Source organism: Thalassophryne amazonica, chromosome 16 (assembly GCF_902500255.1).
Source record: "Thalassophryne amazonica chromosome 16, fThaAma1.1, whole genome shotgun sequence".
Lineage (NCBI taxonomy): Eukaryota > Metazoa > Chordata > Actinopteri > Batrachoidiformes > Batrachoididae > Thalassophryne > Thalassophryne amazonica.
The window spans coordinates 85,667,090-85,690,521 of NC_047118.1; the positions used below are offsets into that span (position 1 = coordinate 85,667,090).

At 43.9% G+C, this 23,432-nt stretch overlaps 1 protein-coding gene across 1 annotated transcript in view; it reads left to right on the forward strand.

The window, feature by feature from the left end:
• The first annotated feature begins 2,359 nt into the window (after positions 1-2,359).
• Positions 2,360-23,432, forward strand: part of LOC117528780 (protein lin-7 homolog B-like) — a 43,108-nt gene continuing 22,035 nt past the window's right edge. Inside the window, exons 1-2 of the mRNA XM_034191405.1 lie at positions 2,360-2,412; positions 4,694-4,961. Coding sequence (XP_034047296.1) covers positions 2,360-2,412; positions 4,694-4,961 — 321 coding nt within the window. The remainder of the gene's footprint in view (positions 2,413-4,693; positions 4,962-23,432) is intronic.

A 23,432-nucleotide genomic window follows, 5' to 3' on the forward strand; every position in this document is an offset into this window, starting at 1 on the left:
TGATGATATTCATCATCACCCCTTCAATTTCCAACTTCACACTCATCACCCTGTCAGACACTCGCTTAACCTCCAACACACTTTTAACATACTCTTCCTTTAAAATGACCCCAACACCATTTCTCTTTCTGTCCTCGCCATGGTACAACAACTTGTACCCACCGCCGATGCTCCTGCTCTTACTTCCCTTCCACTTGGTCTCTTGCACACACAATATGTCTACCTTTCTCCTCTCCATCATATCAGCCAGCTCTCTCCCTTTACCAGTCATACTACCAACATTCAAAGTCCCCACTCTCATTTCCACCCTTCTAGTTTTCTTCTCCTGCGTTCGTGGCAACGTTTTCCTCCTTTTCTTCGTCGTCGTCTTCGCCCAGCAGTAGCCCAATTTCCACTGGCACCCTGTTGGGCAATAGCACCAGTGGTGGACGTTGTTAACCCGGGCCGCGACCGATCCGGTATGGGAATTCAATTCTGAGTCTGCATAGTTGGGTTGGCTTGTTTTACGCCGGATGCCCTTCCTGACGCAACCCTCTCATTATCTGGGCTTGGGACCAGCACTCAGAATGTACTGGCTGCACAGCCCCATGTGCTGAGTTAAAGAAACATATATATATATATATATGGTCTAATAGCTGTACAAGAAAAGAGGAGAAAGAAAGGAAAAAGTGCATCAAACAATTTAACTTAATCACAACAATTCAAAACACAACCAAACAAGGTAAGAGTGAAGTGACAAAATGTAACCTAATCCGTCACCTATAACATGTAAAATATTATTTCTGTAAAGCCGTTTAAAACCAACCATGTGTACCAAGTATTTAATATTAGCATGACAGTTTATTCCAATATTAACACCCTGACGGAAACACAATGACTTTTAACAGTAGGTACGGATCTTCAATTTCTCAAATACTAATGTTCCTCTCAAACTGTAGCTGGAGTCTCTCATTTAAAACAGATTCCTGGACATGTAGAGGCAAATCTTATTTTTTAACTTTATACATAATCTGTATTGTAATATAATCAACCAAGTCCCAGAATTTTTAAAATTTACAGACAAGCAAATAATGGAATTTGTGGCTTTCGATATGGTTTATAATACTGCTTTTTACCATGATCGCATAAGTATGTTAGTTTGTTTTTATGACTTAATTTATCTCAGCTTCAGTTGTTCTAGATTTTAAAAACTGCTTATACAAAACTTTTTTCTTTTGACAGCATTCAGACGTCCTTTACTGATCCAGGTTTCTCTTTGCTTAGCTTTTTTCCATTTTTTTAACACACACGGGCAATATCTGTCATATAAATTGGAAATAATAGAAATGAATAACTTTGTAAGATTGATCAACATCCTCAATGTAACTGTCACTCCAATTTTGCTGTCTAAATGCGCCACTAAGCTTTTTCATTGTTCCTTTATTTTCCTTGTGACGTTTATAATATTAATATGGTCAATTTTATCAACTAATGAATTGAAAACAACAAAAACAGGCGATGGCCACTGATATCACTAACGAGAAGTCCACCCATTATGTTTCCCGTAGTAATGTTTGTCAATATATGTCAATGAGTGTTGATGAATTTCCTAGTTATCCTAGTTGGATGAGTAATTACTGGATACAATCCCATACTAAATACGAAATTAATAAGTCATCTATGTGTGATTGACAATGAGGATTGAGGAAAATCCATATTGAAGTCTCCACAGATAAACAAAAGCTTATTATTTTTATAGGTGTTATACATATCTGTCAATTTATCCACAAAAATATTTGTGTTTGATCCAGGAGCTCTGTAAATACAACTTATGATTGTTTTTAGATTTTTCACATTTAATTTCCACTGAGACACATTCCATAACATTATCAAAAGAAAAAGGACATATTATTGACAAAAAGAGATTTGAAAGTCACATCTTCCTCAGTAGAATGTGACTTTCACATTGAAACGTCAGTCCCGTTGAACATTTTTTTCTTTCAGCACCTTATTAAAACTTTTTTGGCACGTATTTCTGTGTTGTACCAGTTATCTCTTTTTTTACATATTGGTCCTGCCTGGTTGCACCAGATTTGTTTGTGCTGTGCAGAAGCGCGGTGAACTCTTTGTTTTTTGCTTTACATATTATTGACAGTTTCACACTGATAACTAGAGCTGACGTAAAGTGCACACCCACCGCCCCTTTTATTCATCCTATTTATAAAAAAAAGATCATAGCCATCGAGCCGGACCATGTCCATGTGCTCATCCTTCAACCAGGTCTCTGTAACTGCAGTGACAGAAAAGGGGTTATTGACACTTTTAAACAATCCTGAATTTTGGCAAATTCATAGGAAGACTTCTACTATTAAAATGTATAATGGAGAAAGAACCGTTTATCATGGAACAGTCCTTAAGTTGTTCCTCGGTAAAGTAATTGCAGTGGTGAGTAGTATTTTTGAGAAAAAAACAATCTGGATCTATATGTAATCAATGGTATGAGATTTGTGTTCAGAGTAATCAAACACTTTTAGATCAAGCTCCTGTGCAGAAGCAAGTTGAAAAGAATCAATTGACATCATAAAAGGGTTGTAATCGACAAAACCAAAAATGCGGCTAAATATGATATGGCTATTTCATGTAAACCAGTATGAGATATGGATTTAGTCAAGAATTGTCTCATAACAAAAAAGGAAAATGAAACAAAAACATACCAAATCCCTTCAATAAACAATATCGAAACAATAAGGAACATGTTCATCCAAAAGGAGCAATCATTTAAATGTATCCAAATCCACAAGCTCTCTTATCATTATGGCCTTCGCTTCCTCCGGAGTTCCATTTAGTTTGATCCACACTTTGCAGTTCCTGGTCCATGTCGCTTGAATTTTTTTCTGCTTGCGAAGGACTCCGCAGTTTTCTTTGTCAAATGTTCATTCACATACACCTTGGTTCCTTTCAACTTTTTGTTTGCCTTAACAGTTCATTCTTAAACTTTCTATTTACAAACCGGATGATGATCACCGGTTTCGCCTTTTTGTCTCTTCTTGCAACTGAATGGCAATCAGCAATATCAGTACTATTAATGTGGATATTGTTGGAAGAAAAAAACTGAACAACCTGTTGCTCCAGGGACTGATGAGTTTCTTCTTGCATGTCATCTGCTTCATCATTCAAGTTAAAAGTTGGATCAGCGGTGAGCCACGGAAGAAATAAAGCCAGTGAAGAAGAAGTGCATTTAATGACTCTGGAACACAGGTGAACTGCAGCCTGGAGCACAGATGCGCACACAGGCTGCACTGTGCAGGAGTGTCTTTTTTTGGACTGCGTTTAAAAAATGTGACAACATCTTCAATGGATGCTGTGAATTGAAAACCCACACTCACACTGACCAAGTGTGGGAGGGCGGGAGGGTTGGACCAAACCTATGCCTAAACGTGCACCAATGTCGCGTTACATGGTGCTACATGGATCATATGTGGCTTAACATGGATCATATCTGGCGACATGAGCCATTCAACGATGGATGGGGCTCAAATGACAGTCAGTCATGGCTGATTAGAGGCTGATAGATTTATATGTGGATCATTATTCAAATAATCACTGAATTTTCTGGCAAATCCATATGTGGATCATTATTCATGCCTTTATTATTCGGTGGGACCGAGGCTTTAAGATCACCTTCACCCCTGTCATACCTTGACGACTGAGCCAGCATATGCCAACAGTATAAAAAATGCTGGTGTACGTCTAATAAGTTATGGGTACGTTGTGTATAAGTTAAGAGTATGTTGAAGCATGCTGTTGATATATGTGCAAGTACCTCGAAAAAGTTTGGGCATGTACAATATTTTCATTGCATACCAGTGTATGATATGTCCTGCATAAATAAGCAGGCCATAAGTTGTTGGTAAGTTATGCGATTGTTGACATGTTTCTTGTAAGTTACTCATAAGTTAATTGATGCTCTCCATTGATTGGCTCAACAACTGAAAGCTGCAGTCTTTATGTAAAGAGTTTGGACTATTTCAAATATTAAAACCATTCACACACAGAATAAATATAAAGTCTTAATCTTACCTGTTCATTTCAGTCAGATTCATCATCACAGCCTGATGAAACTTATCCACATAAAGGGTCCTGATTTTGGAAAATGACATCAGAAAATTCTTTAGTTCCTTGTTGTGGCTGAAGAAACTTAGAAGACATCCTCTGTGTTTTGTGGTTTCTCAGGCTGAACCAGAGAACGCCAGCACTTTGTGCCACAACAAAAAAATAACTTATTTTAAAAGCTGAAAGAGTCACAGCACCTCATTCATTCATATCAGTGTTTATCACAGACATCAGTCGGCTCTTCAGCATTCTGCACGCGATGAAAATAAATCCCATGAGCCACCAAGACAAAAATAAAATAAAACAAGAGCAACCTGTCCATCAATCTGGATCCGGATCACCTCAAAATTCAGCGGAGTCTTCCATGTCCTGACATCTATCTGTGGTGAAAATTCCGTCACAGTCCGTCCAGTAGTTCTGATATAATCCTACAGTCAGACAGATGTTTTTGATCAAAAATATCACTGATTGTATTTATATAAACTGCAGGACCTCCCAAGCTAGTAAAATAGATACGACTTATATTCAAATTTTAACATACCATAACTATGGTATGTTTATTTTGGTGGCTATTTGTCTGCTTATCGGCACAGATTTGAAGCAATATTTCACACTACTTTTCTAACTGTCTGGCTGAATGTGATTTTCTCTTTGGGAAGGCTACAGTGGCGGCCTTTGCAGCCAGTGAGGGCCACGCCCACCCGCGGGTAGTGGAGCTTCCAAAGACAGAAGAGGGGTTGGGCTTCAACATCATGGGTGGCAAAGAACAGAACTCTCCCATCTACATCTCCAGAGTGATTCCTGGGGGCGTGGCTGACCGGCAGGGAGGGCTGAAAAGAGGAGACCAGCTGCTGTCTGTCAATGGCGTGGTAAGATTACAGTACACTGAAACCAGTCACATTTCATGTATATTACTAGCGTGTTGCCCGTGGGGATCCACGGGCTCTAGATTTAGTGGTGCTCATAAAATAGGTAGCTGACATTTTCATGAGTGGTAATAAATTAAGCAAAGCTTGTATAACGAGTTGGAATTGCATGAGTCCAGAATGTTTTTACAACCTTAGACCTCAACAGTTTTTTAGAAGAGGAACTCAACCCTTTTTTATCCTGTTAATTATGTATTTTTTATGTTAATTTACTGTCTTAATGTATTTAGAAATCATTTATGTTGTTGTTGTAATCATTTACGCACTATTATTATCATCATTATTATTGTTATTATTAATATGTATATTTTGCAGACATGAACGAGTGAAGCTCTTCAGCATCTCACCATGTCATTTGGGTCCTTCAGACTTTTTCAGTAAATGTATAAGCATGTCTAAAAAAAAAACTTCAGCTTCTGGGGGGCTTTGCCCCCACACCCCCCAGCTACGGCCCTCTTAACCCCCTGCCACTTTAAGCATATTCTTTATTTGCATTCTCACATTACAGTTCAGACCATTTCAACTTTTAAAAGCATACACACACAGAGTAAATATAAAGTCTTAATCTTACCTGTTAATTTCAGTCAGATTCATCATCACAGCCTGATGAAAACTTATCCACATAAAGGGTCCTGATTTTGGAAAATTACATCTGAAAATTCTTTAGTTCCTTGTCGTGGCTGAAGAAACTTAGCATTTTAGAAGAAGTCCTCTGTGTTGTGTGCGTTCTCAGGCTGAACCAGAGAACGCTGGCACTTTGTGCCACAACAAAAAAAAATTAACTTATTTTAAAAGTTGAAAGAGTCACAGCACTTCATTCATTCATACCAGCGTTTATCAGTCGACTCTTCAGCATTCTGCACACGATGAAAATAAATCCCATGATCCACCAAGACAAAAATAAAATAAAACAAGAGCAATCTGAGATTTCTGACATCCACCAATCCATCCCATTTAGGTTCGTCACACTTTATTTTCAGTAAATATGCAGGGAGCATAAGCATGGCAAAAATCTTCTGCTTCTGCTACACCCATGCCAGGAAGTGTTCAACATTGGACTTTTTTATTATTTAATGAGACAAACAAAAAGTTACACAGAAACCTCCAACAGCAAAAAGAACACAGTGGTCCCTCGTTTATTGCAGGAGTTACGTTCTAAAAATAACCCACAATAGGCGAAATCCACGAAATAGTCAGCGTTATTTTTTTTTACAATTATTATAGATGTTTTAAGGCTGTAAAATCCCTCACTACACACTTTATACACTTTTCTCAAACAGCCATTAACATGTTCTCACTTTTCTCTCCTGTGTAAACACTCTTTTTTTCTTCTGGGCGAGAAGATTATAAACAGACACACGCAGAACACAATGCGCGTGCTCTCTGTTCGCTCACTGCCTCCGGGGGTACGGATGTGGGACCCGCAAAGAATCCAAGTCATGGCCACGGAGCTCTGCGGCTGCGGTTACCAAGACCATGCAGTGGGCGCTGCGGATTTTTCAGGAAGAAGTCTATCCTTGCTGGCTGGCGGAGCGCTCCACATCAAAACAGTGAGCGTAGTCTCTGGACCTGTTGCCAGAGTTGTCCGCAGCTCTGCACAGCAGAGAGGAGGACTGTGTGAGTGGCCCACTGCGGCGCTTACCGAGCCTGCAGACTCGGTAAGCGCATCGGAGGCAGTGAGAGCAATCGCGGTGATGCCGACCAGTGCCACGACCAGCCCATCTGATAAGGACGCAGAACACAATGTGCTGCAAAAAAAAAGAAGCATGCAAAATTGCACTAAAAAAAATCCACGAAACTGCGAGGCCGCGAAAGGTGAACCACGTTATAGCGAGGGACCACTGTATACCAGAGAACAGGTTAATTAAAAAAAATGATCAAAACCAGGGGGGAATTATTAAAAAAAAAACTTTCCAAAGTTAAACACATTTGACAGTTCCTGTTTCACTGTGGACTCAAAATCTGGCACTTCCTGTTTCAGTCTCAACTTGCCACTAACTTGCCCATGAGATCCCTGTCTTGTCAATCCAGGAACTGTTCAACATATGCCATTTCCTCCCTTACCAAAAAGTAGGACAATGCAAGTATACTTCCAGTTTACTTTTTATATAACTTATCATACTATTTTTGGTAAGGGCTGTTTCACTGTGGGCTTAAAATTTGGCACTTCCTGTTTCAGTCTGAACTTGCAAACGAATTCCCGCGAGATTCCACGAGATCTCATGTCTTATCAATCCAGGAAGTGGTTGAACATTTGACACTTCCTGCTTCACTGTGGACTCAAAATTTGGCACTTCTTGTTTGGGGCTCAGTGTACCATGAGTGCAGCCGCGTGAAGCTTGTAGTATTATTATTATTATTATTTCGATTTTGTCATCTGATCTTTAAATGGACCACAATGGAAATAAGTGTTTTCACTTTCTTGTGTCATCCATGTATTTGTTTAAAATATTTACAATTACATTATGTACTTACATTGAATTTACTAAATAAAATCACGCACTCACACTTTTAATATAAACATGATTGACCGCCCCCTGCTGGAATGCCGCATGAATCCAGAATGTAGTTATCAACGTTTGCTAATATCTGTAGCTTCTCCAGAAATATTAGTGCTATCAACGTTCTGTTTTGGCAACGTTCAACCTTGACCCAAACGGCATAAGCATACCATACGGCAAATGTCAGCTCTCCCCAGATTCTCCATGATCAAAGTTGCATGCACGCATTTGTATTGTATTTTCCACATTCTGTCACAGGCAGGAGTTTCTAATTTTAGCCATGCAGAAATGCAGATGGTGGCGGAAGAAATTAAAAGCTTCTCACTTATGCTAATGGAAACATGAGCCTTAATTAAACTGACTAAACCAATTTAACTACACAAACATAAATCAATAACACTAACAACACTGTTAACTAACTCCATGTAACTGCACCATTCAACTGGGCTCCCTCTCATTCACACACATGTACTCAGTCTTGCTCCTACTGACCTTCATTCCCCTTCTTTCCAGAGCATATGCCCACATCTCCAGGCTAGACTCAATCTGCTCTGTACTCTCACTACGGATCACAGTGTCATCTGCAAAAATCATAGTCCATGGAGGCTCCTGTCTGATCTCATCTGTCAATCTGTCAATCACCATTGTGAACAACAAAGGACTCAGAGCTGATGCTTGATGTAATCCCACCTCCACCTTGAATGAATCTGTCAATCCTACAGCATATCTCACCGCTGTCACACTATCCTTGTATTTGTCCAGTACTACGCTCACATACTTTGCTGCCACTCCAGTCTTCCTGAAACAATATCAGATCTCTTGTCTTTGCACCCTGTTATAAGCTTTCTCTAAATCCACAAACATACAATGTAACTCCTTCTGGCCTTCTCTGTATTTCTCCATCAGTATTCTCAGAGCAAATCTTTCTTTCTCAGCATGAAACCATATTGCCACTCACAGATCTTTACCTACTTTCTAAGCCGAGCTTCTACTACTCTTTCCCATAACTTCATGCTGTGGCTGATCAGCTTAAGGCCTCTGTAGTTACTGCAGTTCTACACATCATCCTTGTTCTTAAAAATAGGAACCGGCACACTTCCTCTCTGCTCCTCAGGCATCCTCACACACTTTCCTCACACAGATTTTATTAACAATCTGGTTCGAAACTCCACTGCCGTCTCTCCTAGACATTTTCATACCTCCACTGGAGTGTCATCTGGACCAACTGCCTTTTCACTCTTCATCATTTTCATAGCTGCCCTCACTTCATCCTTACTAATCTCTTGCATTTTCTGATTTACTCAGTCCACATCAGCCAGCCTTTTCTCTCTCTCTCTCTCTCTCTCATTTTCTTCATTCATCCACTCCTCAAAATATTCCCTCCACCTTCTCAACACACTCTCCTCACTTCCCAGCACATTACTATTTACATCCTTTACCACCCTAACCTGCAACACATCCTTTCCAGCTCGATCCCTTTGTCTGGCCAATCAGTACAAGTCCTTTTCTCCTACCTCTGTTAACTTCTTGTACAGCTCAGTATATGCCTTTTCCTTAGCTTTTGCCATGTCTGTTTTCACCTTACACCACATCTACCTGTGGTGTAAGGTGTCTACTTTGGTGGTGTCCAAACTGTGGTGTCATGTCTACTTTCTTCATCTCTGACTATCCCAATTCTTTATTGCCAACTTCTTTCTCCTTATGCTTTCCTGAACATGTTTGTTCTGCCACCAAGTCTCCTTGTCTTCCTTCCACTGTCCAGATGTCACACTCAGTACCTTCCTAGCTGTCTCCCTCACCATATCTGCAGAACCTTTCCAGTTGTCCAAAATTGCTTCCCCTCCATCCAGTACCTCTCTCACCTGCTCACTGAATTTCACACAAGTCTTCCTCCTTCAGCTTCCACCATCTGATCCTTTGTTGAGCTCTGACTCTCTTCCTCTTCTTTAGCTCTAAAGTCATCCTGCAAACCACCATCCTATGCTGTCTATCTACACTCTTCCCTGCCACCAACTTACAGTCTCCAATTTCTTTTAGCATGCATCTCCTACACAGAATGTAGTTCACCTGTGTGCACCTTCCTCCACTCTTATGTCACCCTCTTTTCTTAAAAAATGGTATTCACCACAGCCACTTCCATCCTTTTTGCAAAATGAACTACCATCTGCCTTCCACATTCCTGTGCTTGACACCATATCTATCCATTACTTCCTCTTCACCTCTGTTCCCTTCACCAACATGCCCATTGAAGTCTGTTCCTATTGCCACTCTTTCATGCTTGGGCACACTCTCCATCACCTCATCTAACTCACTCCAGAAATCTTCTTTCTCCTTCATCTCACAACCTAACTGTGAGGCATATGCACTGATGATATTCATCATCACCTCTTCAATTTAGTACTTTATCCTCATCACCCTGTCTGACACTCGCTTAATTTCCAGCACACTCTTAAAATACTCTTCCTTTAGAATGACTCCAACACCATTTCTCTTCCCATCCTCACCATGATACAACAACTTGAACCCACCGCCTATGCTCCTGGCCTTACTTCCCTTCCATATGTCTACCTTTCTCCTCTCCATCATATCAGCCAGCCTTTACCAGTCATCCTACCAGCATTCAAAATACCGACTCTGACCTCCACCCTTTTAGTTTTCCTCTTCTCCTACTGTCTCTGGACACATTTTCCTCCTCTTCTTCACCCAGCAGTAGCCTAGTTTATGCCGGCACACTGTTGGGCAGTGGTACCGTTGGTAGTTGTTGTTAACCCGGATCTCAGATGTCCTTCCTGACGCAACGCTACTGGGACTGGTGTCACCGACCGAACGGCCCCCCCTAAAAATCAGTCCGCCCTGCCTTCAACTGCGCATGCATAATTTCGGAGTGTCAGCAGTGTCATTTTTTAGCATCAGCAGTGATTCACAGATTGTTGCCTTGTTTCTGCTTTAGACTGCCTCATTTCTGCTTAAAACTGACTTTAGAATGATTTAAGAGGTTTTACTTTGTCATCTGATGCTTAATAATCACATTTTGGGTGTAGATCTCGGAGTCATTCTCAGACGCATGAGCAGTGAAGGAAGAGCTGACCAGTTTTTAGAGGAGACTGTTCGGTCGGTGACATTGGGACTTAGGGTGCACTGGCTGTACACCCCGCGTGGCTGAGATTAGACAAACTTTAAGGTTAACGCCCTGCCTTCTTCTACGCTCCTCATTTATCCAGGCTTGGGACCAGCACTCAGAATGTACTAGCTGCACACCTCACGTGGCTAAATTTCTTTCAGAATGAATCTAATCCTCTCCAGATGAAAAGTGTCTGTCAAATCTGTCAGCCAGTGTTTGAAGGAGGGCACCTCTCTGTTTCTTCACAGAAGTAAGATCAGTTTTTTGTTGTTACAACCCCATATGTTAGAAGACACTGTTGTGTTACCTTAAATTTCCTAAGGCCATCAGAAATTCCCACAATTATTAAAGTAGGATCTAGATCTATCTGAACTTCAAAGATCATGGATTTTTTTTTATACATATATACAACCCCTGGCAAAAATTATGGAATCACCGGCCTCGGAGGATGTTCATTCAGTTGTTTAATTTTGTAGGAAAAAAGCAGATCACAGACATGACACAAAACTAAAGTCATTTCAAATGGCAACTTTCTGGCTTTAAGAAACACTATAAGAAATCAGGAAAAAAAATTGTGGCAGTCAGTAACGGTTACTTTTTTAGACCAAGCAGAGGGGAAAAAAATATGGAATCACTCAATTCTGAGGAACCTAACCTAACCCTATAACCTATATTACAGAGATTAGAGCATGCCATAGGTATTAAAGGCACTGCGCTGTGGTGGTTTGAATCATATTTATCTAATAGATTACAATTTGTTCATGTAAATGGGGAATCTTCTTCACAGACTAAGGTTAATTATGGAGTTCCACAAGGTTCTGTGCTAGGACCAATTTTATTCACTTTATACATGCTTCCCTTAGGCAGTATTATTAGACGGCGTTGCTTAAATTTTCATTGTTACGCAGATGATACCCAGCTTTATCTATCCATGAAGCCAGAGGACACACACCAATTAGCTAAACTGCAGTATTGTCTTACAGACATAAAGACATGGATGACCTCTAATTTCCTGCTTTTAAACTCAGATAAAACTGAAGTTATTGTACTTGGCCCCACAAATCTTAGAAACATGGTGTCTAACCAGATCCTTACTCTGGATGGCATTACCCTGACCTCTAGTAATACTGTGAGAAATCTTGGAGTCATTTTTTGATCAGGATATGTCATTCAATGCGCATATTAAACAAATATGAGGACTGCTTTTTTGCATTTATGCAATATCTCTAAAATTAGAAAGGTCTTGTCTCAGGGTGATGCTGAAAAACTAATTCATGCATTTAGTTTTCCTCTAGGCTGGACTATTGTAATTCATTATTATCAGGTTGTCCTAAAAAGTTCCCTGAAAGCCTTCAGTTAATTCAAAATGCTGCAGCTAGAGTACTAGCGGGGACTAGAAGGAGAGAGCATATCTCACCCATATTGGCCTCTCTTCATTGCCTTCCTGTTAATTCTAGAATAGAATTTAAAATTCATCTTCTTACTTATAAGTTTTGAATAATCAGGTCACATCTTATCTTAGGGACCTCATAGTACCATATCACCCCAATAGAGTGCTTCGCTCTCAGACTGCAGGCTTACTTGTAGTTCCTAGGGTTTGTAAGAGTAGAATGGGAGGCAGAGCCTTCAGCTTTCAGGCTCCTCTCCTGTGGAACCAGCTCCCAATTCAGATCAGGGAGACAGACACCCTCTCTACTTTTAAGATTAGGCTTTAAAACTTTCCTTTTTGCTAAAGCTTATAGTTAGTGTTATATGGCTGGGGGGGGCCTGGCTGCCTTTTTGTTTCTGTCCTTTGTTTCTCCTTCCAGGTGGCTTGCATTTGGGACTGAGTGGCTGTGTTGCTGAGGTTATCAGGACCTCACCCTGATCACCTGCGGCTCGTCAGGACTCACAGCTGTGGTGCATCTATATGGATGGAACATGGTGGCATTTAAGACTGGAGTATACAGTGTGTATTTGCCAGAGACTCGACCTTGTGACCAGACGGGTGAGATCGTCGTCTCGGGAGCCATCTCATCATCAGTGGATGCAGAGAACGTCCAGGGTTTGATGCACGGTCTGTGAAAGAGGAGGGGGTGAGGTCTCATGCTCGTCAGCACACTTCCTGAGGTACGTTAGATTTTGTGACTAACATTTATACAGTCAGTAAATGTGGTGTCCCTCACACCTTTATTATGTTGAGCTGTATGTATCGGCTTCCACTGCAGTGGAGTTTTGTGAACTGGATGTTCCATGCCTGCAGGTTGGGAAGCTGATTAGTAATCAAGCCAGGAAGTGTTTGCTGTTTATGTACACCTTTAAGTGTTCTCTCTGTGTGTAGAGTGTGGACTCACATAATGGTTCCTTCTTTCACAGACTCGGTTTGTTGCGGCCACCTGGGGGGTGTCGGCGGGGTCCTTGGGTCCGAACAGCTTCTGGCTCCGGACCGTTAGCGCTGCTGGGAGCGCACCACGCCAGACCGCACTTTCTTTTGTATATTTTGTATCACTGTTATGTATTAAATTCAGTTAGCCTGTGTACCGTGCTCTGCTTATTTCATACTGGGTCCTTCAAACGCTGGTCGGTTCTCCGAGCTGCGTCCGACACATAACAGTTAGGGCTGGATCAGGTGACCCTGAACCATCCCTTAGTTATGCTGCTATAGACTTAGACTGCTGGGGGTTTCCCATGATGCGCTGAGTGTTTCTTTCTCTTTTTGCTCTGTATGCACCACTCTGCATTTAATCATTAGTGATTGATCTCTGCTCCCCTCCACAGCATGTCTTTTTCCTGGTTCTCTCCCTCAGCCCCAACCAGTCCCAGCAGAAGACTGCCCCTCCCTGAGCCTGGTTCTGCTGGAGGTTTCTTCCTGTTAAAGGGAGTTTTTTCCTTCCCACTGTCGCCAAGTGCTTGCTCACAGGGGTCGTTTTGACCGTTGGGGTTTTTACGTAATTATTGTATGGCCTTGCCTTACAATGTAAAGCGCCTTGGGGCAACTGTTTGTTGTGATTTGGCGCTATATAAATAAAATTGATTGATTGATTGATTGATTGATATATATATATATATATATATATATATATATATATCTCAATGTGTGTATATATATATGTGTATATGTGTGTATATATATATGTATGTGTATGTATATGTATGTGTGTGTGTATAGCACCAAATCACAACAAAGCTACCTCAAGGTGCTTCACACAAGTAAGGTCTAACCTTACCAACCCCTAGAACATATGTGTCAAACTCGAGGCATGCGGGCCATATCCGGCCCGGCGTGTGATTTTATCCAGCTTGCGAGATCATTTTATATATTATTGTTATTAATGGCCCGGCAATATGAAGCGCTGGCAATAAAGACAATAAACTACAGATCCCATAATGCAGCGCTTCAGCTGCCTTGCCAAATGCTTCACGTTCATTTAGCCTAGCTTATGATGCTGCAAGTTATTGCGCCCGAGTTATTGAGCCCTCACGATGCCGAAGAGAAAAGTTGATTCTGAAAACAGAGCCTTTAAAAGTCGATGGGAGGCTGAGTATATGTTTACTGACATTGCCGGTAAACCCGTGTGTCTCATTTGTGGAGATAATGTGGCTGTAATTAAAGAATTTAATCTAAGACGGCACTGTGAGACAAAACATCAGGATAACCTGAAAGACCTGAATGCAGAGCAGAAGATACAGAAAGCAGAAGACTTAAAGAAGAATTTGACACTTCAGCAGACATTTTTTACCCGTGCAAAATCACAAAGTGAAGCTGCTGTGAAATCAAGTTTTATCGCGGCAGAGGAGATCGCCAAATCAGCCAGGCCATTTACAGAGGGAGAATTTCTGAAGAGCTGCATGATCAAGGTGTTTGACGTCTTATGTCCAGACAAAAAGCAGATTCTGGCAAATGTAAGCCTGAGTAGAAAGATGATTGCTGATCGAGTTTGTGAGATGGCCACTGATTTAAGAACACAGTTGAGTGAAAGAAGCAAAGACTTTATTGCATACTCTCTTGCTGTGGATGAAAGTACTGACATGACTGATACTGCACAGCTGGCCATCTTCATCCATGGAGTGGACTCCAATTTGCGTGTTACAGAGGAAATAATGGACATTAAATTGATGCACGGGACAACGACTGGAAAAGACATTTTTGAAAATGTATGTCAAAGTATAACCGACATGAAACTGCCCTGGGACAAACGTATTGCACTTACTACTGATGGAGCGCCATCTATGTGTAGTGAAAAAAGAGGACTAGTGGGAAGGATGCGAGTAAAGATGCAGGAGAACTGTACTGGTGAGTTAACTGCATATCACTGCATTATACGCCAGGAAGCACTATGTGGCAAAGTCCTGAAGATGGACCATGTAATGAGCACTGTAACACAAACCCTAAACTTTATCCGAGCTAAAGGTTTAAATCACCGGCAATTTGCAGGAGATAGATTCAGAGTTTGCTGACATTCCTTATCATACAGAGGTGCGTTGGCTAAGTTGGGGAAAAGTTCTCAGCAGAGTTTTTGAGCTCAGCAACAAAATCTGTCAGTTCATGGACAGTAAAGGAAAAGACTCCACCAATTTTAGGGATGAAAAGTGGAAATGCAAGTTGGCATTTCTGGCTGACATAACAGCTCATCTCAACGCCTTAAACCTCCAGCTCCAGGGACGTGACCGCATGATCACTGACATGTATGACGCAGTAAAGGCATTTCAAGTGAAGCTGCTTTTATGGGAGTCACAAATGCACCAGTGCAACATGTCCCACTCTCCCTGTTGCCAAGTAATGTTGAACCAAGCGGGCACAACGGTGTTCCCAAATATGCACTTTGCTGATAAACTGAGTGCACTGCGCACTGAGTTTGCACGGCGCTTTGGTGACTTTGAAGAACAAAAAAAGAATTTGGAGTTGCTTCGCAACCCATTTGCCGTCGATGTGGAAACTGCACCTGTGCAGATTCAGATGAAGCTGATTGAGCTGCAGTGTAATGGCACACTGAAGGCAAAATATGACACTGCAGGGCCCCCACAGTTTATTCACGCCATTCCTGCAGAAATGCCCCAGCTCCGTCTACATGTGGCTCGAACTTTGTGCATGTTTGGTAGCACATATCTGTGTGAGAAGCTCTTCTCAGTGATGAAGACTAACAAAACAGCACACAGGAGTCATCTCACTGATGAGCACCTGCAGTCCATCCTGAGAATCTCCACAACACAGAAACTCACACCAAACATAAAGGAACTTGTTGCCAAAAAAAGATGCCAGGCATCCAGCTTTGATAAAACGACATAAGAGCAAAAAAAACTGAATGATTTGATTTGTTATTGCTGAAATTTTATTTATATTTCCAGGTTTTGTTATGCAGCATGTTCATATTTTGAATTTGTATAATTTTGACAGGATATATTTTTATGGAGAGCAAAATCTTTTGGGATATTTTAGTAAGTTTAAATTTAAGTTTATTTTTTATATAAAATAATGTAAGAGTAAAGACATTTGAACGTTTACTTTTTTCTAACTTGTATAATTTAGACAGGATATATTTTTATGGAGAGCAAAATATTAGAAGTTATTTAAGGTTTAAGTTGATTTATTCCAGAATAATAGTCCTGTCTGTTTTTATTCATATTCATGTTCAAAAAAGTTAAGTTTTAAAAGTTTTAAAGTTTAATGTATTCAATAAATGTTTATCCTGTTCGGCCCGTGACCGAAAGTGTGTTTTGGATTTTGGCCCCCTGTGCAATTGAGTTTGACACCCCTGCCCTAGAACAAGCACAGGAAAAACTCTCTGATGATATTGAGGAAGAAACCTCAAGCAGACAAACTCAAAGGGGTGACCTGCTGCTTAAGGTGCGTTTACACATAGGCAAGATGCATTACAAATGTCATACTTGCATCATCATCATTGCATCATCATCTCCCCCTCTAGCTGCCACCTTATCGTGGTGGGGGAGTTTGCGTACCCGGATGATCCTAGGAGCTATGTTGTCAGGGGCTTTGTGCTCCCTGTAGGGTCTCCCAAAGCAAACAGGTCCTAGGTGACTGGTCAGACTAAGGGCAGTTCAGAACCTCCATGACCAGTTAAAAATCAAGGACCGAGACATCGCCCGGTATCGCGGAGCCGGGGCCCCCACCCTGGTAGCCAGGCCTGGGGTTGGGGCTCGCGCGCAACTGCCTGGTGGTCGGGCCTTAGCCCATCAGGCCCGGCCGGGCTCACCCCGAAAGAGCGACGTGGGCCTGCCCTCCTGTGGGTTCACCACCTGCAGAGGGGGCCATGGGGGTCGGGTGCAGAGAGGATTGGGTGGCCCGGTGGCCCGGTCCATGCTCACAGCCCCTGGCTGTTGGGACGTGGAATGTCACCTCGCTGGGGGGGAAGGAGCCTGAGCTTGTGCGGGAGGTTGAGAGATACCGACTAGAGATAGTCAGGCTCACCTCCACGCACAGCTTGGGCTCTGGTACCCAACTCCTGGAGAGGGGCTGGATGCTTCATTTTTCTGGCGTTGCCCACGGGGAGAGGCGGAGAGCTGGGGTCGCATTGCTTATTGCTCCCCAGCTCAGTCGCCATGTGTTGGAGTTCACTCCGGTGAACAAGAGGGTTGTGTCCCTACGCCTTCGGGTTGGGGACAGGTCTCTCACCGTTGTCTCTGCCTACGGGCCGAGCAGCAGTGCAGAGTACCCGACCTTCCTGGAGTCCCTGGGAGGGGTACTAGATAGCGCTCTGACTGGGGAATCGATTGTTCTCCTGGGGGATTTCAACGCCCACGTGGGCGGCGACAGTGAGACCTGCAGGGGGGTTATCGGGAAGCACGGCCTCCCCGATCTGAACCCGAGTGGTGTTCAGTTGTTGGACTTCTGTGCTAGTTTGTCCATCACGAACACCATGTTCGAGCACAAGGGTGTCCATAAGTGCACGTTGCACCAGGACACCCTGAGCCGGAGGTCGATGATCGACTTTGTAGTCGTATCATCTGACCTTTGGCCACGTGTCTCGGACACTCGAGTGAAGAGAGGGGCAGAGCTGTCGACCGATCACCACCTGGTGGTGAGTTGGATCCGCTGGGAGGGGAGGAAGCCGGTCAGACCTGGGAGGCCCAAACGTATCATGAGGGTCTGCTGGGAATGACTGGCGGAACCCTCTGTCAGTGAGGTCTTCAACTCCCACCTCCGGGAGAGCTTCTCCCAGATCCCGGGGGAGGTTGGAGACATGGAGTCCGGGTGGACCATGTTCTCCACCTCCATTGTCGATGCGGCTGCTCGTAGCTGTGGTCACAAGGTCTCTGGTGCCTGTCACGGCGGCAATCCCCGAACCCAGTGGTGGACACCGGAAGTAAGAGATGCCGTCAAGCTGAAGAAGGAGTCCTACTTATCTTTGTTGGTAGGTGGGACCCCAGAGGCAGCTGACAGGTACCGGCAGGCCAAGCGTGCCACAGCTCGTGCGGTCGCAGAGGCAAAAACTCGGGTCTGGGAGGAGTTCGGGGAAGCCATGGAGGAGGACTATTGGTTGGCCTCGGAGAGATTCAGGCAAACCGTCCGACGCCTCAGGAGGCGGAAGCAGCTCTCCACCGGCACTGTCTATGGTGCGGGTGGGGAGCTGTTGACCCTGACTGGGGATGTTGTCGGGTGGTGGAAGGAGTATTTTGAGGAGCTCCTCAATCCCATTGTCACGTCTTCCGAAGAGGAAGCAGAGACTGGGGACTCAGAGGCGGACTCATCCATTACCCAGGCCGAAGTCACCGAGGTGGTTAGAAAGCTCCTCGGTGGCAAGGCTCCTGGAGTGGATGAAATCCATCCTGAGTACCTTAAGTCTCTGGATGTTGTGGGACTGTCTTGGCTGACACTCCTCTGCAACATTGCGTGGCGATCGGGGACAGTGCCTCTGGATTGGCAGACCGGGGTGGTGGTCCCTCTGTTTAAGAAGGGGGACCGGAGGGTGTGTTCCAACTATAGGGGGATCACACTCCTGAGCCTCCCCAGTAAGGTCTATTCCAGAGTACTGGAGAGGAGAATTTGACCGATGGTCGAACCTCGGATTCAGGAGGAGCAGTGTGGTTTCACCCTGGTCGCAGCACACTGGACCAGCTCTACACGCTCCATCGGGTGCTCGAGGGTTCATGGGAGTTTGCCCAACCAGTCCACATGTGTTTTGTGGATCTGGAGAAGGTGTTCGACCGTGTCCCTCGGGGCACCCTGTGGGGAGTGCTCCGGGAGTACGGGGTCCGGGGTCCTTTGCTAAGGACCGCAGCAGGTCCTGTACGACCGCAGCAGGAGCTTGGTTCGCATTGCCGGTAGTAAGACAAACCTGTTTCCAGTGCACGTTGGCCTCTGTCAGGGCTGCCCTTTGTCACCGGTTCTGTTCATTATTTTTATGGACAGAATTTCTAGGCGCAGCCAGGGTGTAGAGGGGGCTGGTTTGGGAACCACAGAATCTCGTCTCTGCTGTTTGCGGACGATGTGGTTCTGTTGGCTTCGTCAAATCAGGACCTTCAGCTGGCATTGGGGTGGTTTGCAGCCGAGTGTGAAGCGTCCGGGATGAAAATCAGCACCTCCAAATCCGAGGCCATGGTTCTCGATCGGAAAAAGGTGCTTTGCCCTCTTCAGGTCGGTGGAGTGTCCTTGCCTCAAGTGGAGGATTTTAAGTATCTCGGGGTCTTGTTCATGAGTGAGGGACGGATGGAGCGTGAGATCGATACACGGATCGGTGCAGCTCGGTCACTCGGGAGGAGCTCGGAGTCGAGCCGCTGCTCCTCCACGTCGAAAGGAGTCAGTTGAGGTGGCTCGGGCATCTTTTCCGTATGCCCCCTGGACGCCTTGCTGGAGAGGTGTTCCGGGCACGTCCCATTGGGAGGAGGCCCCGGGGAAGACCCAGGACACGCTGGAGGGACTACATCTCTCGGCTGGCTTGGGAACGCCTTGGGGTTCCCCCGGAGGAGCTGGAGGAGGTGTGTGTGGATCGGGAGGTCTGGGCGGCTTTGCTTGAGCTGCTGCCCCCGCGACCCGACTCCGGATAAAGCGGAAGAAAATGGATGGATATTTGCGTCATTCTTGGCACATTCCTGACATTTTTAACATGACTTAACGCATCTGAATAGGTTTCTTAATAGTGCGTGTTGGTGCGTGATATTTGTGATTTTTTTGTGGAGCATGTTTTTGGCTATCAAAAAATCTTCCACGAAAGTCATGCACCACCCTCATTTTCCTCATGTTGTGGAGGTGACAGCGTGACAGCGTTCTTCTCTGACGTGCGCACAGTTAAACCCTGCTGCGCCGCATTCAGTTTCATTGTTGCAGTATGCTGAAGGACAGTGATGCCAAGTCGGCTAAAGGTTTTGTTCCAGTGCTCCTTAGCGTGCTCTTGCAGGTGTTCCACCTGCTGCATGTGCCTGATGTTTGGGAAAACAAGCGAGACGAGAGCCACGTGGAGCCACACATCTGGCTCTCCATTTCCTCCTCCTCTCTGCGCCACTCCATGGCACAGAGCCGAACTAAGCATGCAGTCACAAAGTTCTTCTGCTGTGGATTTTGAGGAGCAAACTGGAGCAATCTGAATTGTTTAGCAACTGACGGTTGGACGTAATGGTTCCTGATAATTCTCCAGCAACACGTGCCATTAATCGTAACGCATGGTAACAGGTTGCAGCAGTTTCTGAGGACACCTGACACCTCTGCCCCGAATCAGCACTTTCGTGATTAGCGGCCAAGAATGTATACTTTGTGGCATTCGTGACGTGCTGTCATTATGTGTAAATGCAGCATTAGGCAATTCTAACAGTTACAAAGTTTAACAAAGTTTTAGCAAGTTGCTCTTCCTTTTTCTCTCCTCTCTCACTGGAGCAATTGCAAGGAAAAAAAAACACGTGAAAATATGGACAACCTAAACCAATCAAAAATTATCACCAACCCATGTATTGTCAGGATTCTGACAATGAAATGGATGATCCCTCTCTTGTTTTGGAAGAGTTGCCAGAGGATGAGGAGCCACTGACATGCATGGTGCGCTACACGGACCTCTGGGAGGATGGGACAGCATGCCTCTGCTTCTGGGTTTAGAGCTCCGCTGGATCAAGCAGTAGAGCCACGCCCCTGGAAGACAGAGGAGGATGCTGACACTGCCCCAGCAGGAATCAGCATTTTCCAGTCATGGAGAACACCAGGAGTCCAGGTAGAGACCCTTTGTCCCCATAGTCCAAAAGACCCTTTTCTATTGTTTTTTGCCATTGACACAGTCAGGATTATCAACAGCAAAACCAACTAAAATACTGCAAAAATCACGGAATTAGAGAAGAAATACAAATGGACTGACTTTGGATGGACAGAAGCTCTGCACAAGTTTTTTGGTCTGCTGATATACATGTTGTTGGTCTCGCTGCGAAGAGCAGGAGAGAGTATCACATTCCTGTGCCCACTGCCACAGCCACAGATCCTGGCCAAAGAGCCACCAAAGGTAGGCTGAGGTGCCAACACTGCATTCAGATGGACAACCGGAGGAGTGACACACCCTGGAAGTGTCAGGCCTGTGACGTACCCCTCTGTCTTGTGTTGGATGGGAATTGGTTTTGTGAGTGGCACAAATAGTTGGTGTGCCATCTTATTGTGACATGCTTGTTTTGTAAATAGCCTGAAGCATTTCCTGCATTTTAATGTAAATAGTTGTATATAACATTGTTTGCTACATTTGTTTTTGCATTCTAAGTGATAAAAACAGTGCAATGCTAAAATACCCTCAGCCACATGAACATTGTGTTCTGTATAATTTGCAGTTGTTTAAGTAATTATTAGGTTCCAAAAGTTTGCAACTCACAACCAGACTGTGATGTCACGGTGCAGCTTTACTCTGATTGGCTATCACCCCTGCCACTCCAAAACTATACTGAATGCCAGCGTCTGCTAAATGCCTTTTAAAACACTTCAGAAGTATTATTAGGTTCTAAAAACAGCGTTTTCAGTTTTCAAAGTGTTTATTTCTCACTAGCTTATATGACAAAGAGGATATATTTACACACAAAACTGAATTTGGAGCTAGTAACCAGACTGTGACATCATGGTGCAGCTCTACTCTGATTGGCTGTCACCCCACGCCACTCAAAAACGAAACTGAAAGTTATCTTCTGAATGTCTTTGAAATCACATAGGAGGTTATATTTAAACACAAACGAAATGAAGTTGCACTTTGCTAGCAGCATGTGACATCACCACACTAACATTCGTGAGATCATGCCATAAAATTAGGTACAGAATGTGACTTTTTAACCTCTTAAAATAGGTGAAGGTTAGCCATCTTTGAACTTGTCCAAGGTCTGTGTCCCAAGAATGTACACAGATAGGCAGACAGACGGATGGAGTCCAGGTCTTCGCAATACCCGATGGCCATATGTTGGCCTCTGGTAAAAAATGGTTTGTTAAACATGTTGTTTTCACAGTTTAAAAAAAACTACCTTTTTTTCCTACTCTGCACAACCTGTTTATTTGATCCCATACCAACAAAATTATTTAAGGACCTGTGGCCCACTCTTGGGCCAACTGTGCTGTAAATTATTAATCTGTCATTAACTTCTGGATCTGTTCTGAAATGTTTTAAATCAGCAGTGATTAAACCATTACTTAAGAAATCTAATCTTGACCCTAGTGTATTGAAAAATTACAGGCCGATATCAAATCTATCATTGTGTTCCAAAATTTTAGAAAAGGTGGTTTCACGGCAGCTTATAGACCACCTCACTGAGAATGATCTTTTTGAGCCGCTGCAGTCTGCTTTAAAGCCCAGGTTACACATAGCCGGTTTTGTTGGCGGGTAGTACGTAGACCGAAGTTTGCGGTAGTTCCGGCTGTTTTCACGGTGGAAAGGGGCGGAGCATTTCACCGGCATTTTGAGTGCCGTACTAGTCGCAAATATGCGGATAAAATGCCGCTAAATCCGCCGAATAAAGCGGCGTTTTGACGCCATAGCATCCGGCACACGTCAGGCAACGGGGATTAATACCCAGTTCTATCCTTTACAATCGCAGGTTAAGACGCGCGTGAGAACGGCGGTGTTCTGCTGCCGCCGATAATGCCCTGTGTACCGCTGGATTTATCCAGGCAAATCCTGCGTTACTCCAGGAACTTTTGCATATAGGCACTGCCCCCAGAGTATAATAGGTTGAAGCAGCTGTCACTGCAGGGGGAGGGAGATCATACTCAGCTTTTTCTTCTCCTGTCCTTTCCCCTCCTCAGCGTGTTGCTCGTCTCCACCATAGGCCTCTCCTCTCCTCTTGGTAAGTCCTTGCCGCTGCCAATTTTCTTTTAGGAGGCATACTGGAGTTTCTCTGCAAAAATATCTGGAGCTGGCCGCGAGTGAGAGGCCTGCATGTAGCGCACTAGCGTTTTTATATTGACCACCTCCTATCGGCCGTTTGCAATGCCGTTAACCGGGAGGTGGCCTTTAGAACGGCGTACTGTCCGCTAGCGCCGCCGTTTGTCTGCCTCTGTCGCCGGTTAAAACGCCTTTGAGGACACCGATGTGGGCTCTATTGCGGTTTTACACGCCGTTGGTTAGGGATACAACGCCGGCCACCAATTACGGCGGTGTAAACTGCAGCACTACAGGAAGGGGTGGGATGAAACGGCAATTAAAAAGTATTAAACACCGTTGTTCGTGTTGTCTCCGTCGTCACGCAAATTCTCTAATACAAGAACCAGAATACTAGAATGAAGAGAAACAAGAATTAACATAATCAAAAGGCCAAAAAACTATAAAGTCAAAATCAAAGCAAACAGAAAGAAAAGACAAGAGGACAAAATGCAAACTGGAAACCAAACAGGACAGAAACATGATAAATACA